This window comes from Macaca nemestrina, chromosome 9 (assembly GCF_043159975.1).
Source record: "Macaca nemestrina isolate mMacNem1 chromosome 9, mMacNem.hap1, whole genome shotgun sequence".
Classification (NCBI taxonomy): domain Eukaryota; kingdom Metazoa; phylum Chordata; class Mammalia; order Primates; family Cercopithecidae; genus Macaca; species Macaca nemestrina.
Genome location: NC_092133.1, coordinates 37,855,067 through 37,873,247, shown reverse-complemented (window position 1 = coordinate 37,873,247; position 18,181 = coordinate 37,855,067). Strand labels below are relative to the sequence as shown.

The following is an 18,181-nucleotide window of genomic DNA, read 5'->3' as shown; positions in this document are numbered from 1 at the left end:
GAGTTCTAATTTGATTTACACTGTGGTCTGAGAGACTGTTATGATTTCCATTCTTTTGCATTTGCTGAGGAGTGTTTTACTTCCAATTATGTGGTCAATTTTAGAATAAGTGTGATGTGGTGCTGAGAAGAATGTATATTCTGTTGATTTGGGGTGGAGAGTTCTGAAGATGTCTGTTAGGTCCACTTGGTCCAGAGCTGAGTTCAAGTCCTGAATATCCTTGTTAATTTTCTGTCTCATTCATCTGTCTAATATTGACAGTTAGGTGTTAAGGTCTCCCACTATTATTCTGTGGGAGTCTAAGTCTCTTTGTAGGTCTCTAAGGACTTGCTTTATGAATCTGGGTGCCCCAGTGTTGGATGCATATATATATTTAGGATAGTTAACTCTTCTTGTTGCATCGATCCTTTACCATTATGTAATGTCCTTCTTTGTCTTTTTTCATCTTTGTTGGTTTAAAGTCTGTTTTATCAGAGACTAGGATGGCAACTCCTGCTTTTTTTTGCTTTCCATTTGCTTGGCAAATCTTCCTCCGTCCCTTTATTTTGAGCCTATGTGTGTCTTTGCATGTGAGATGGGTCTCCTGAATACAGCACACCAATGGGTCTTGACTCATTATCCAATTTGCCAGTCTGTATCTTTTAATTGGGGCATTTAGCCCATTTACATTTAAGGTTAATATTGTTATGTGTGAATTTGATCCTGTCATTATGATGCTAGATGATTATTTTGCACATTAATTGATGCAGTTTCTTCATAGTGTCAATGGTCTTTACAATTTGGTATGTTTTTGCAGTGGCTGGCACTGGTTTTCCCTTTCCATATTTAGTGCTTTTTTCAGGAGCTCTTGTAAGTCAGGCCTGTGGTGACAAAATCTCTCAGCATTTGCTTGTCTGTAGAGGATTTTATTTCTCCTTCACTTATGAATTTTAGTTTGGCTGGATATGAAATTCTGGGTTGAAAATTCTTTTAAGAATGTTGAATATTGGCCCCCACTCTTTTCTGGCTTGTAGGGTTTCTGCATAGAGATCCACTGTTAGTCTGATAGGCTTCCCTTTGTGGGTAACCTGACCTTTCTCTCTGGCTGCCCTTAACATTTTTTCCTTCATTTCAACCTTGGTGAATCTGACGATTTTGTGCCTTGGGGTTGCTCTTCTCGAGGAGTATCTTGGTGGTATTCTCTGTATTTCCTGAATTTGAATGTTGGCCTGTCTTGCTAAGTTGGAGAAGTTCTCTTGGATAATATCCTGAAGAGTGTTTTCCAACTTAGTTCCATTCTCCTCGTCACTTTCAGGTACACCAATCAAATGTTGGTTTGGTCTTTTCACATAGTCCCATATTTCTTGGAGGCTTTGTTTATTTCTTTTCATTCTTTTTTCTCTAATCTTGTCTTCATGCTTTATTTCATTAAGTTGACCTTCAATCTCTGGTATCCTTTCTTCTGCTTGATCGATTCAGCTATTGGTACTTTTGTATGCTTCATGAAGTTCTCGTGCTGTGTTTTTCAGCTCCATCAGGTCATTTATGTTCTTCTTTAAACTGGTTGTTCTAGTTAGCAATTCCTCTAACTTTTTTTCAAGGTTCTTAGCTTCCTTGCATTGGATTAGAACATGCGCCTTTAGCTCAGAGGAGTTTGTTATTACCCACCTTCTGAAGCCTACTTCTATCAATTCATCAAACTTATTCTCTGTCCAGTTTTGTTCCCTTGCTGGTGAGGAGTTGTGATCCTTTGGAGGAAAAGAGGCATTCTGGTTTTTGAAATTTTCCACCTTTTTCTGCTGTTTTTTCCTCATCTTCATGGATTTATCTACCTTTGGTCTTTGATGTTGGTGACCTTTGGACGGGGTTTCTGTGTGGATGTCCTTTTTGTTGATGTTGATGCTATTCCTTTCTGTTTGTTAGTTCTCCTTGTAAGAGACCCCTCTGCTGCAGGTCTGCTGGAGTTTGCTGTAGGTCCACTCCAGACCCTGATTGCCTGGGTATCACCAGCGGAGGCTACAGAACAGCAAAGATTGCTACCTATTCCTTCCTCTGGAAGCTTCATCCCAGAGGGGCACCCACCAGATGCCATGCATCCAGAGCTCTCCTGGATGAGGTGTCTCTCGACCCCTGCTGGGAGGTGTCTCCCAGTCAGGAGACACAGCCGTCAGGGAACCACTTGAGGAGGGAGTCTGTCCCTTAGCAGAGCTTGTGCACTGTGCTGGGAGATCTGCTGCTGTCTTCAGGACTGGCAGGCAGGAATGTTTAAGTCTGCTGAAGCTGTGCCCACAGCTGCCCCAGGTGCTCTGTCCCAGGAGATGGGAGTTTTATCTATAAAACCCCCTGACCGGGGCTACTGCCTTTCTTTCAGAGATGCCCTGACCAGAGAGGAGGAGTCTAGAGAGGCAGTTTGGCTACAGCAGCTTTGCCAAGCTGCAGTGGGCTCCGCTCAGTTTGAACTTCCCCGTGGCTTTGTTTACACTGTAAGGGAAAAACCCACCTACTCAAGCATCAGTAATGGCAGGCGCCCCTTTCCTCACCAAGCTTCAGTGTCCCAGGTTGACTTCAGACTGCTGTGCTGGCAGTGAGAATTTCAAGCCAGTTGATCTTAGCTTGCTGGGCTCTGTCAGGATGAGATCCGCGAAGCTTGACTGCATGGCTCCCTGGCTTCAGCCCCCTTTCCAGGGGAGTGAATGGTTCTGTCTTGCTGGCGTTCCAGGCACCACTGGGGTATGAAAAGAAAAAAAAAAAAAAACCTCCTGCAGCTAGCTCAGTGTTTGCCCAAACAGCCGCCCAGTTTTTGTTGAAACCCAGGGCCCTCACACTTATTCTAAAATTGATCACATAGTTGGAAGTAAAGCACTCCTCAGCAAATGTAAAAACAGAAATTACAACAAACTGTCTCTCAGACCACAGTGCAACCAAACTAGAACTCAGGATTAAGAAACCCACTCAAAACCGCTCAACTATATGGAAACTGAACAACCTGCTCCTGAATGACTATTGGGTAAATAACGAAATGAAGTCGGAAATAAAGATGTTCTTTGAAACCAATGACAACAAAGACACAACATACCAGAAGCTCGGACACATTTAAAGCAGTGTGTAGAGGGAAATTTAGAGTACTAAATGCCCACAAGAGAAAGCACAAAAGATCTAAAATTAACACCCTAACATCACAATTAAAAGAACAAAAGAAGCAAGAGCAAACAAGTTCAAAAGCTAGCAGAAGGCAAGTAATAACTAAGATCAGAGCAGAACTAAAGGAGATAGAGACACAAAAACCCTTCAAAAAATCAATGACTCCAGGAGCTGGTTTTTTGAAAATATCAACAAAATTGATAGACTGCTAGCAAGACTCATAAAGAAGAAAAGAGAGAAGAATCAAATAGACACAATAAAAAATGACAAAGGGGATATCACCACCGATCTCACAGAGATACAAACTACCATCAGAGAATACTATAAACACTTCTATGCAAATAAACTAGAAAATCTAGAAGAAATGGATAAATTCCTGGACACATACACCCTCCCAAGACTAAACCAGGAGGAAGTTGAATCCCTGAATAGACCAATAACAGGCTCTGAAATTGAAGCAATAATTAAAAACCTACCAACCAAAAAAGTCCAGGACTGGACGAATTCACTGCCAAATTCTACCATAGGTATGAAGAAGAGCTGGTACCATTCCTTCTGAAAGTATTCCAATCAATACAAAAAGAGGGAATCCTCCCTAACTCATTTTATGAGGTCAGCATCATCCTGATACCAAAGCCTGGCAGAGACACACACAAAAAAAGAGAATTTTAGACCAATATCCCTGATGAACATCGATGCAAAAATCCTCAATAAAATACTGGCACACCAAATCCAGCACCACATCAAAAAGCTTATCCACCATGATCAAGTGGGCTTCATCCCTGGTATGCAAGGCTGGTTCAACATACAAATCCCAATAAACATAATCCATCACGTAAACAGAACCAATGACAAAAACCACATGATAATCTCAATAGATGCAGCAAAGGCCTTTGACAAAATTCAACAGCCCTTCATGCTAAAAACTCTCAATAAATTAGGTATTGATGGGACGTGTCTCAAAATAATAAGAGCCATTTATGACAAGCCCACAGCCAATATCATACTGAATGGGCAAAAACTGGAAACATTCCCTTTGAAAACTGGCACAAGACAGGGATGCCCTCTCTCACCACTCCTATTCAACTTAGTGTTGGAAGTTCTGGCCAGGGAAATCATGCAGGAAAAAGAATAAAGGGTATTCAGTAAGGAAATGAGGAAGTCAAATTGTCCCAGCTTGCAGATGACATGACTGTATATTCAGAAAACCCCATCGTCTCAGCCCAAAATCTCCTTGAGCTGATAAGCAACTTCAGCGAAGTCTCGGGATACAAAATCAATGTGCAGAAATCAAAGCATTCTTATACACCAATAACAGACAGACAGAGAGCCAAATCATGAGTGAACCCCCATTCACAACTGCTTCAAAGAGAAGAAAATACCTAGGAATCCAACTTACAAGGGATGTGAAGGACCTCTTCAAGGAGAACTACAAACCGCTGCTCAACGAAATAACAGAGAACACAAACAAATGGAAGAACATTCCATGCTTATGGATAGGAAGAATCAATATCATGAAAATGGCCGTACTGCCTAAGGTAATTTATGGATTCAATGCCATCCCCATCAAGCTACCAATGACTTCCTTCACAGAATTGGAAAAACCTACTTTAAAGTTCATATGGAACCAAAAAAGAGCCCACATTGCCAAGACAATCTTAAGCCAAAAGAACAAAGCTGGAGGCATCACGCTACCTGACTTCAAAGTATACTACAAGGCTACAGTAACCAAAACAACATGGTTCTGGTACCAAAACAGAGATATAGAACAATGGAACAGAACAGAGCCCTCAGAAATAATACTACACATCTACAACCATCTGATCTTCGACAAACCTGACAAAAATAAGCAATGGGGAAATGATTCCCTATTTAATATATGGTACTGGGAAAACTGGCTAGCCATACGGAGAAAAGTGAAAATGGATCCCCTCCTTACACCTTATACAAAAATTAATTCGAGATGGATTGAAGACTTAAATGTTAGACCTAAAACCATGAAAACCCTAGAAGAAAACCTAGGCAATACCATTCATGACATAGGCATGGGCAACGGCTTCATGTCTAAAACACCAAAAGCAATGGCAACAAAAGCCAAAACTGACAAATGGGATCTAATTAAACTAAAGAGCTTCTGCACAGGAAAAGAAACTACCATCAGAGTGAACAGGCAGCCTACAGAATGGAGAAAATTTTTGCAATCTATGCAATCTACTCATCTAACAAAGGGCTAATATCCAGAATCTACAAAGAACTCAATCAAATTTACAAGAAAAAAATAAACAACCCCATCAAAATGAGGGCAAAGGATATAAACAGACACTTCTCAAAAGAAGACATTTATGCAGCCAACAGACACATGAAAAAATGCTCATCATCACTGGCCATCAGAGAATGCAAATCAAAACCACAATGAGATACCATCTCACACCAGTTAGAATGGTGATCATTAAAAATTCAGGAAATAACAGGTGCTGGAGAGGATGTGGAGAAATAGGAGCACTTTTACACTGTTGGTTGGACTGTAAACTACTTGAACCATTGTGGAAGACAGTGTGGCGATTCCTCAAGGATCTAGAACTAGAAATACCATTTGACCCAGCCATCCCATTACTGGGTATATACCCAAAGGATTATAAATCAGGCTGCTATAAAGACACATGCACACGTATGTTTATTGCAGCACTATTCACAATAGCAAAGACTTGGAATCAACCCAAATGTCCATCAATGATAGACTAGATTAAGAAAATGTGGCACATATACACCATGGAATACAATGCAGCCATAAAAAAGGATGAGTTCATGTCCTTTGTAGGGATATCTATGAAGCTGGAAACCATCATTCTCAGCAAACTGTCCCAAGGACAAGAAACCAAACACTGCATGTTCTCACTCATAGGTGGGAATTGAACAATGAGAACACTTGGACACAGGATGGGGAACATCACACACCGGGGCCTGTCGTGGGGTTGGGGGAGTGGGGAGGGATAGCATTAGGAGATATACCTAATGTAAATGATGAGTTAATGGGTGCAGCACACCAACATGGCACATGTATACATATGTAACAAACCTGCACATTGTGCACATGTACCCTAGAACTTAAAAAAAAAAAAAGAACCCCAGGGCCCTGGTGGCATAGGCCCCTGAGGGAATCTCCTGGTCTGCAGGTTGAGAAGACCATGGGAAAAAGTGTAGTATCTGGGCCCATTCCTCATTGCACAGTCCTTCACAGCTTCCCTTGGCTAGGGGAGGGAGTTCTCTGACCCCTTATGCTTCCTGGGTGAGGCAATGCCCCACCCTGCTTCTGCTCACCCTCTGTGGGCTGCACCGTCTAACAAGTCCCAGTGAGATGAGCCAGGTACCTCAGTTGGAAATGCAGAAATCACTGGCCTTCTGCGTTGGTCTTACTGGGAGCTGCAGACCAGAGCTGTTCCTATTCCGCCATCTTGCCAGCCACCAGAGGTTTTTTTTGTTTGTTTTGTTTTGTTTTGTTTTGAGACAGAGTCTTAGTCTGTCACCCAGGCTGGAGTGCCTAGCTTCAAGCGATTCTCCTGCCTCAGCCTCCCAAGTAGCTGGGATTACAGGAGTGTGCCACCACACCTGGCTAATTTTTGCATTTTTAGTAGAGATGGGGTTTTGCTGTGTTGGCCAGGCTGGTCTCAAACTCCTGATCTCAGGTGATCCACCCACCTCGGCCTCCCAAAGTGTTGGGATTACAGGCGTGAGCCACCACACCTGGCCACACAGTTTTATATAAACAGAATCACAGTAGTCAATGGCAATTCCATTTTTCAAGTTGCTTGGTTGAACCTTGGTCTCATCCTCAGATTTCCTTTTACTCACATGCTTCAAATCCAATTTCTCACAAACCCTGTTTGTTCTGCCTTCAAAGTATTCCTGAATCAGACCCACTTTTCACCAGCCTCTCTGGTACTTCACCATAGCCTCTCATCAGAATCATTGCCACTGTCTCCATCTGTATTCACTATTGTCCCTGTAGTCCATTTTTCATATCATATAGTCATCAGAGTGACCCTGTTAAAATCTAAGACATACTTTTTTTTTTTTTTTTTTTTTTTTTTGCTTAAACCTTCTAATGGTTTCCTACCTCACTCACAGTGAAAGTCCTTACAGGGGCCTTCAAAATCTACATGATCTGGTCAGGTACTAAACCTCTCTGACTTTTATTTTTCCCTACTCTCCCCTCTGTCGTCTGACACCAGCCACATTGCCTTCCTTCCTGTTTCTCATTTACCGCAAGCTCCTGCCTCAGGGTCTTTGTACTGAGGTGTCTGCCTAGAAAGCTCTTTCCTTCTCCTTAAGCTGTGTCCCCCACAAACTTTGGATTTCTGTTCAAATGACGTATTATTAAAGATGCTATGCCTGACAACCCTAACTAAAATAGTACTCCCAACCTACCCAGTCTAGCATTCTCTATCCTCTTACCTTGCTTTATTTTTCTTCATAACACTTATCACCACTTAATATATAGTTCTTTGTCTATTTGTTTATTTTCTTCCTGGAATACATTAGGCACACAATGAATATTTGAATGAATATTGATTAAATGGGTATCAAACATTCCTGTGCTCTTAATCAGTCATCTGACTTCCCTGCCTCCCACAGTTTGGGGTAAGGGATAGGCTTTTCTGGAAAAACAAGCAGGCCCTGTCTCTGATCCTCCAACCCGGCAGAGTATGCCAGGGCTAGGTGCTGTGGCTGTGGCCACTTTTCCTTCTTGTAGGGCAAGCATATTAGGTCAGTAGGATTAAAGAGTGGGGCAAATGGGCTTCTTGGGCATGAGGAAGTCAAGGTTTAGATGTGAGCTGTTTAGAGGAGTTGTTTGGAAAAGCCGTCTGCCCTGCAGCTAGTGACTACTGTCCCCATCACAGAAAGGAGAATGCTATTCTTTTTGTAAGAGGCTGAGTTTGAGTGTGGTCCCTTCCTGCTGGGAGAAAGGGGAGCCCTGGTTCCACATATCCCATCTGGGCAACCCAGAGTGAAGCCTGGGGTTACTTTCAGAAGGTTCTGCTTGTCACACCACAGTTAACAAGGCATGTTCCTGTGAGAAGGGGCAGGGACACTACCCCTTTTGTACAGCACAAAACTCACTTGTATCCATCTAGACGTATATCTTCTGACCCCATTCTCCCTATCACACAATAGCCAACAGCACACACATTGCTCTGCTGTCAGCTGCAGAGTGAAGACCAAGAAAGTGATCTGGGATAGCAGATGGACTCAGACTAAGTGAGAAACAGTTGAGCAGGTAGGACTTGTATTGGTCGAGATCACAGCTTGTCTCAAGCTAAAAATATAGATAGATTGGGTAGGGCTCATAAAAAACAGACCTGCAGAGTCATAATTAGGCTAGAGTCCAAGATGATAGCCCGACATGGTCTACCATCAGGGCAGACCTTAGCTCTGAAGGCAGGTGGAAAGCCCTGGCCCACACAAGGGGTGTTTTAAAGGAAGCTTGGTTGTGAGAGCTCCAGTTGGAGCAAAGAGGCCTTTGTAGTCTGTGACTGAAATCTTCAAAGAGAACCCCCATGTGGAGATCCCCCAAACCTTGCTCCTAGATATTGGCATACTTTATTTGAATTCTGAAAAGGATATCACAAAGATTTCTGGATATAAAATATCCTGATTTCATGGCAGGGATATAGGAGGGAGGGTATGATTATATGATTTTATATGAACCTAGTTGACGTTTAATGACATTACTTATTTAACTTTGTCAGTATTGATCAAGGCCATGTAGGATTCTCTATTCAAAGGAATTCTGTGATTAACTTGTTAAATTTTATTATTTACCCTAAATGTTTGCTTTTGAGAATCGAGGGATTTTTGTCTGACTCACACAGTCTCTGTTGTTCAGTATGTGTATATTTCAAATTAGATAAAATCATCCAAAATAATGATTTTGCTTTCATGAATAGACTCATATTAAATTTATGAGTATGATATATTCATTTTAATATTTAGTAATGTATCTGTTTCCACATCTATGTTCAAATTGTTTATAACCTTTATATATATCATATATCAGAATTTCACTATAATCACTCTGCTACACTTCTATGCTGAATCTTTTCTTTCTTCTTTCGTTTTTTTTCATGAATACCTTGTAGAAAAAAGCATGCCTACTCGACAGCACTTTAGGTGGTACTGTTTTCTGAATGATGAGGAAAAAAGGGATTTAGGGTCACATGGTCTGATATATTTGGACCCTGCCCTACACTGTATTCTCAGTAGTTGAAATATTACAGTTCAGTATCTCAGAACATTTTCCATAGGGGAGGAAGGGCTATTTCAGTAGTCTTTCAGTGAAGAATTACAAAGATGGGCTATAGAAAAATCATATTTTATAATACTATACCTTAAATGAGTTCTAAGTTCAGTGAAATTTCATTGTAACACAAGTTCAGCTAGAACTTGGTCTGTGGGTGGCAGGATCAGACACACAATTCACAGTAAGTTTCCAGTACACTTCATTTATATGCATATTAATCACTGGAGACAAGCATGTAAACTTATTTTCCTTTTTGGTATTCAACAGAGACCAGTAAAAGATAGTTATCCCAAATGCTTTTCACTTGGTGTTAATTTACAAAATGTTGCTGAGAGTGAAGATGAAGAGTTTATGAAAGAATTCATTTTGACAGATTTACTCAAAGTAAAAGCTGCTGACTATGAAGATGATCAAGAACAAATAAAAAAACAGAAGGCAAATATTTTTGTACCAAGTAGTTCTCCAGGTAACATTCTTTTCCAGTAAAATATTCAAGTCATTAATGAATTATGTTATGGAATAATAGCTTTTCTGTATGCTGGATAAATAAAAAGTACTGATCTAAAATTATAGTAACTTTTCTATATTTGTTTTTCATGACTTCCCTGAATTAAGGGAACTGATTAAGAGAACTCATTCTTCATTGAAAAAAAAAAAAAAAAAAGTATATATATATATATATATATATATATATATATATATATATATATATATGTAGAGAGAGAAAGAGAAAGTGAGAGAGAGGCTTTCTGCTAGACTTTAGTAGTAGGGTGTAATTATAGTCGTTTGTACTACTTATTTGGTCAATATCCATTTAATATTTTGGACTTTAAAGTAATATCTAAGTTTTATTGTTATTAAGTGGTCAACCAGCACAAACTGCCAAAAGATATGATGCCACGTATTTTAGAAGATGAAGGATTCTATATTCAGAGAAAGCCAGAAATATATAAAAAGACCTGCAACAAAATGGAAAATCGCCTGCTTAAACTAGAAGAGGCAAGTGCACCAGCTAACAAGTTAAAACACTGACTAGTATGTGACTTATTTAGCAAAATATTTAATTACTATACTTAAATATTTTTGATAGGGAAAATGTTGGTTTGGAGAGAGTGGAGAAATAATGTCATTACCTACACCTATTAAACAGTCATGGAATTTCAGACTAAACGTAAGGAAGGAACCTTTAAATCCATTACTTAAGACCATATACAGGAAGGTAACCAACAACAATTTATTTGTAATTATGGTTAAAATTCTTGTAAAATCAATTATATCTGGTGGTTTTGTGGTGATGATTTATCCTTTAAAGACACTAAGTCTACTAATATAATATCTAAATCATGATGAAATGTTAAATAGCCCTTAAAATTATAGTTTCAAGGAATATTCAATGATATGGGGAAATATCCAAAATAAAATCTGAAGTGAAAAAAGCAGAATGCAAAATTATGTATGATGCTAATTTTACAAAAATAATGAATAAATGAATGATACTCAAGGTAACCACTACTGTAACTTCTACCACTATACATTACTCTTGTCTGTTAGTTTTACCTGTTTTATATAAATGAAATAATAGAATAGGTACTCTATATTGTTGTGTACAGCAATAGCTTGTTCATTTCTGTTGCTGTATAGAACTCCATAGTATGAAAAATACATTTATTTATTTATTAACCATTCTTTTATTGATGGATATAAGTTACATCCAGTTTTTGGCTATTACTAATAACACTACCATGAAAATTTGTACCTCTTCTGATAACTGTATGCATATGCATTTTCTGTTGGGTAAATATCTCAGAGTAGAAATGCTGGGTTATAGTTTTGTATATGTTTAGTTTTACTATATAGTGCCAAATGGTTTTCTGAAGTGGTTGTACCAAACTATACACAAACTAAGAAGTGTGTGAGAGTTTCAGCTGCTTTGTATTCCTGTCAACATTTGGTATATCTGTCTTTTAAATCACAGCCATTCTGGTGTATATAAGATGTATTTCATTGAAGTTTTAATCTGCATTTCCCTAATGACTAATGAAACTGAACACCTTTTCATGTCCGTTGGCTATTAGGACGGCCTCTTTTATGAAAGCTTGGTTAAGACTTTTAACCATTTTTTTCTTATTGGATTGTCTGCTTTTTCTTATTGATGTGTTGATTTCTGGATATGAGCCCTCATATAATCTACTCTATGGTTAATCTTCTGACTGTCTATTTTAGTCCATTCTCACACTGCTGTAAAATACCTGAGACTGGGTAATTTATAAATAAAAGAGGTGTAATTGGCTCATGATTCTACAGTTTGTACAGGAAGCGTGATGCTGGCATCTGCTTAGCTTCTGGGGAGGCCTCAATAAACTTCTGGGAGGCCTCAGGAAACTTGCAATCATGGTGGAGGACAAAGAGGGAGCTGGCACTTCACAAGGCCAGAATAGGAAGAAGGGAGAGAAGAGGGGAGGTGCCACACACTTTTAAATGACTAGATCTCATGAGAACGCTACCACTAGAACAACCCCAAGGGGATGGTGTTAAACCATTCATGAAGGACCCACCCCCATGATCCAATCACTTTGCACCAAGCCCCATCACCAACATTGGGGATTACGGCTCAACATGAGATTTGGGTGGAGACACAGATCCAAACCGTATCACTCTCTTACCTGTGCTTTTTGATGGGATATTCTTAATTTTAATGTAGTGTAATTTACCATTTTCTTTTTCTTTAGGGTTAGCACCTTTTATATGCTGTTTAAGAAACTGTGTTTACTCCAGGTGCCAAAAGTATTTTTCTGTTTTTATTCGAAAGAGTTTATTGTTGGACCTTTCTCATTTAGGGTTACCACCCATCTGGAAAGTACTTTCTGTGTATAGCATTAGGTAGGGGGTCATATTTCATTTTATCCACATGGATATCCAATTGACTTAATACCACTTACGGAAAAAAATCAATAAATCTTTTCTCATTATAATTCATTGTCATCTTTGACATTAGTCAGCTGACCATCTATGTCTTTAAAAATAAAGGACTAGTCAATGGAAAGACATCCCATGTTCATGGGTTAGAAGACTTAATATTGTTAAAAATATCCATATTACCCAAAGTGATCTGCAGACTTAGAGCAATCCATTTCAAACTCTCAATGACATTTTTTTACAGAAATGGAAAAAAATCCAATAATTAATAAGGAATCTCAAAGGACCTTCAAAGTAGAAGCTTTATATTCCTGTTGGGGTCCATGCCGGGGGTGGTGGAGAATGAAAGAACACACAAAAGACAAAGACACACAGAGAACATGGCGGCCGTGCTCAGAGCCTCCACCTCACTTTATTTATACCCCATAAACCCCACGTCAGCAGAAAGAATGCAATGCAAAACAAACTTTCTTTCCCAGATGTAACCCTCTACTCAGTTCCTTGTTTCTATGCTCTTCCTTATCTGCCCGCCTTCTTGGCGCCTACGGGGAGTTCATTAAAAGTTCAATTGGAGATACTGTCCTTGAGCCCTATCTATTCTCAGCATACTGTTTTCAAAGGCCCCTGCATTCCTGACTTCAAAATGTATTACAAAGCTACATTAATCAAAACAGGATGGTACTGGCATAAAGACAGACATATGGACCAATGGAACAGAATGAAGAGCCCAGAAATTAACTCACGTATATGCAGGCAAATGATCTTCAAGAGGATGCCATGACTACACAATGGAGAAAGGATAGTCTCTTCAACAAATGGTGCTGGGAAGACTGGATAACCACATGCAAAAGAATGAAATCAGACCCTTATCTTACATCATACACAAACATCAACTCAAGATTGAGTAACGACTTAAAAACAAGACCCGAAACTATAAAACTCCTAGATGAAAACATGAAGGAAAGCCTTTATAACATCGTTCTTGGCAGTGATTTCCTGGATATGACACTAAAAGCACAGGCAACAAAACAAAAATAGAGAAGTGAGACTACAACAAACTAAAATGCATCTGTTGCAATAAAGGAAACAATCACCAGAGACAGAAGGCAACCTATGGAATGGGAGAAAATATTTGCAGACCATACATCTGATAAGAGGTTGAAATCCAAAATACATAAGGAACTTATTGAACTCAGTAACAGGAAAACAACCCAATTAAAAAATTGGTAAAAGACTTGAATAGACATTTCTCCAAAAAAACCAAAAATGCATACAAATGGCCAACAGACATATAAAACATGCCTAACATCACTAATTGTCAGAGAAATGCAAGTCAAAACCACAAGAAGATACCCTCTCACCTGTTAGGATGGTCATTATTTTTTTAAAATCCCCTGAAAATAACAAGTGTTGGCAACAATGTAGAGAAATTAGAACCCTTGTACACTATTTGTGGGAATGTAAAATGGTGCAACCACTATGGAAAATAGTATGGAATTCCTCTGCAAATTTAAAATAGAACTGTAATATGATCCAACAATCTCACTTCTGGGTATTTATCCAGAAAAATTGAATTTAAGATTTTGAAGTGATATTTGCATTCCTATGTTCATTGCAGCGTTATTCACAATAGCCAAGAGGTGGAAACAACCTAGCTGTTCATTGACAGTTCAATAAAGAAAACGTGGTGTATGTAGCCATAAATAATAAATCTTGTCATATGCTAAAACATGGATGAAGCTTGAAGATGTTATACTAAATGAAATAATCACAGAAGAACAAATTCTGCATGATTCTGCTTATATGAGGTATCCAAAGTAGTTCAGCTTCATACAAGCAGAAGGTAGAATGGTAGTTGCCAGGGGATTGGGGGAGAGAGAAATAGGGAGTTGCTGTTCAAAGGGTATAGAGTTTCAGTCATGCAAGATGAAAAAGCCCTAGGGATCTATGGCACAACATTGTGCTTATAGTTAATAGTACTGTAAACTTAAACATTTGTTGAGGGGAGATCTCATGCTTTGTAATTTTTACCACAAAAAATAGGACCATTCAGATTTTATATTTTCTGTAATTTGTCTTCTACTTTTACTTTTTAAAAAATTATTTTTTCTCTCTGAATTTTAGTTTGCATATATTCTATTGACGTGTCTTACCATTCACTTACATAGTTTTCTGCCATATTTTATCTATAGTTAAATCCACCCAATGATTTATTTCCCTTTCTTTACTTCTTTCATATATTTAAAATGTCCCCTTCTTCACCTTAAGAAAAAGATTTGGTGGTGTTTATTTGCCCTTGTGTTCTTTCTAGTATAGGCTTAATTTCTAAATTTTAAATTTTTTTGCCATTTTCTTTCACCTAATTTCTGAGTTTAATTCTGATTTATGTTTTAAATGTCATATAACTTCCATATAAATTCAGCTCACTGTGAAAACCACATTTCTATTTATATCTGGTTTTGGATACCCTTCTGGTGTGCTTTGATTGCCTGTAGGCTGTTATTTTGCTCTTTATTCTTTTTTCTTGTAGAAACTTTGATGGATTTAATGTTGATCGCTTTCTTCCGCTTATTTTTATATAAAATTATTTTTCCTAAACTTTTATAAAAAGTCTCAGTTCAAATAACTTTTCTATTTTCACAGACCTGTTGTTTTTGTGTCGTGTTAAAATATATTGTGGCTGGATTTCTGTAATGTCTTGGCTCTATTCCCTTCCCCAGATTTTTTCTGAACCTCCTCTTTCCTTAATTCCTGTGGTCCCCTACTTCTTAGTTTCGATTTCGCTCCCAGTAGTTTCTATTCAGTGTGAAGCCTCATTCTGAAAATTCCTGGGAGCTAGACTCCTGCAGCTCCTTCAGTGCTTAACCCAACCATCCACAATTGGAGTGGACAAAACCTGTTCCAGTTTTAGCCGCTGTTTTTAAGTTGGCCTCCTGTACTTTCTGGTGCATTTCTGTTGGCTCTTTCAGACTCTTGTCAGGTCTATCAGATGTTCCATTGCTTCTCTCTGCTGTCTCCCACACAATCGCCAATGCTATTCAGACCTTCTGAATACTGATGATTTGTCTTCACTGACTTGTGTTTTGGGTTTCATGAGGCATTTCTTGAGAACTACTTCTGTTATAAATCTTGTCTGTGGATTTTTGGTTTTGCTGTCTAGTTGCTCTGCCTCTTTTAATATAGGAATTTGGGAAGATCTAAAACTGTACTGCCACCATATTTTCAGACCAGCCCATCTGCTGACTTCTTAATTTTACATATTTTCAATACATTTTTTGCTTGAAAGTGTTCATTCGACATTTAATTCTTCTGTAAATATTCTAATTTTCTTGAGATGTATTTAGTCTTTTCATGGGTTTTCGCTTCTATTTTTAATACAGTAATAATAGCTACTTTAAAGTTCATATCTGGTAACTCCAATATTTGGATCATTATGAATCTTTTTATGATCTGTTTTTGCTCTTGGTTTTGCTCATTTAGTCTTGCCTGTTATTATGACAGGTGATTTTAAAAATTGTATTCTACGTTATTATATATGAAAAATTATAGAAGCCCTAGATGATGTTGTCTTCCACCAGAAATGTTCCATCCTTTGCTTTGTTAAGCGTGTTGAGTGAGGATGATCATCTTCATCCAACTAGGGACTTAACTGATTTAAAGACTGAATTACAGTTTTGGTAAGGCTCAGTCTGTCTCTATATTTTCTGTTTACCTAGCATTTTCTCTGCTTGACTGCAAGCAGGGCAGAGTTTTTGTTTTGTTTTATTGTCAGCTTGTTTTATAATTTATTGCTAACACCTACCCAAAGGCCTAGCATTGAATGAATGCTTGTGTTATTTGTAATAGAACTCATCACCTCAGTGCTCTATGCTTTTAGGGTCCTAATATAATTTAGAAGATAAAGACTGGCAGAAGTTCACTGGCGTAATCTTAGAAAATGTTATTTCCTACAAGGTGCTTATCATACCACGAGAGACTAGCAATATCTCTGCCCCATCCTAATTCATAGTGGAACACAGTTGTCAAGATTTTATAAATGGCACCACCATACCAAACATTACAATGTCTTCATGTATTTTCCCAGTTGGTTTACTATAAAAGAATCTATCACCATGAAAATATAAAAACATAAAAGAATAAAAGAGGAGGGAAAAGCCCTGCTATTTGTCTTATTATTTGATATTATGTGGCATAATTTCTAGACTTAATAGTGACAATGCATTTTATCTAAATTTTGCTCTGGATATAGCAGAGATATTTTGGTGTAATTATCTGGGATCATTGCTTTTAGGAGAGAGGCCTTTGAAACAATAACAATTTGTTGAATGAATAAATAAATGAACAAATGCATCATAAAAAGTAAATGCATAATTTACAATTATTGGAGAAATATTAACCACCATTCAGGTTAACCTTTGTAATAATCTAGAATCCCAAGTTGGAAACCACTGGGCTGAACAAGTAACTTTCTTTTAGTGCATCTGTTCTAGCTTCATCCAAGCACAATTACAATATTTCATGGACTGCTATAATTTGGAAAAAATGTAAAGGCCATCTCACTAACTGTCTAAATTGAGTTTTAAAATTCATTCTTGCAGCTGCTGGGATTTGAATGTGTCTCCTCTAAAATTCAGATTTTTTTCAGTGTGATAGCATTAAGGGGTAAGACCTATAAGAGGTGATTAGGCCAACTAAGGCACCTCCGCCATTGTCAATGGGATTAGGTGCCCTTATAAAGGGGCTTTTGCCCTTCCACCATCTGCCAGGTGAGGACACAGCATTCTTCCCTTCCAGCAGACACAGCTAAAAGGTCCACACTGGACATGAGATGCAGTGTCTTACTCTTGGACTTCCCAGCCTCCAGAACTGAGAGATACATTTCTGTTCTTTATAATTTACCCAGTCTCAGGTACTCTGTTATAGCAGAACAAATTGACAAAGACAGTAGCATCCTTAACAGATCATGTTCTAGATTTTGTGTCAGACAAATGCCTCTACCTGCCTTTCTCTTCTATCTTCTTCACATTTTTCGTGTTGCCCAGCCAGCCTTGAAGGAAAAGCTGATCTACGGTCTCTCTCCAGAATAAATATAAGGGCAACCAAGGTAGATATAACAGTTGTATGCATATCAGAGTCCTGTCTTTGCTGCTGCCTCTGCCAGGTACTTTAACAGCTTGTTGTACCTCTGCTATCCCAGGTACCCTATTTGCCTGCTATTTGCTGATTAGTTTCATCTGACTATTTGACGATGACCTTCCCTCTGCTCCCATTTCTAGCACTCTTTTTATATATTTATGTAGATTTTATGTATGTCAACCAGCTTGGATGTTTTTGTACTTTTATGTAGCCTTTGATTCATTGCTGTTTAAAGCTTTATGCTTTTGGTATAACACACTTACCTAGTTCTAGAAGCCTACTTAACCCACTTAGTCAAGGGCTGCTTTTAACCAATGTGTCAGGGAGTTTGCTACCTCTCAAAAGAATTCATTCTAGGCCGGGCGCAGTGGCTCAAGCCTGTAATCCCAGCACTTTGGGAGGCCGAGACGGGCGGATCACGAGGTCAGGAGTTCGAGACCATCCTGGCTAACACGGTGAAACCCCGTCTCTACTAAAAAATACAAAAAACTAGCCGGGCGAGGTGGCGGGCGCCTGTAGTCCCGGCTACTCGGGAGGCTGAGGCAGGAGAATGGCATAAAAACCCGGGAGGCAGAGCTTGCAGTGAGCTGAGATCCGGCCACTGCACTCCAGCCTGGGCGACACAGCGAGACTCCGTCTCAAAAAAAAAAAAAAAAAAAAAAAGAATTCATTCTAATGTTGGACTTTTTTTTTTTTTGACGGAGTTTCACT

General features: G+C 38.7%; 1 protein-coding gene across 1 annotated transcript in view; it reads left to right on the top strand.

Moving 5' to 3' along the window:
• LOC105478478 (protein CC2D2B) overlaps positions 1–18,181 on the top strand; it is a 264,293-nt gene that overhangs the window by 157,584 nt on the left and 88,528 nt on the right. The window contains 3 exon segments of the mRNA XM_071069392.1: positions 9,686–9,884; positions 10,281–10,417; positions 10,509–10,637. Coding sequence (XP_070925493.1) covers positions 9,686–9,884; positions 10,281–10,417; positions 10,509–10,637 — 465 coding nt within the window.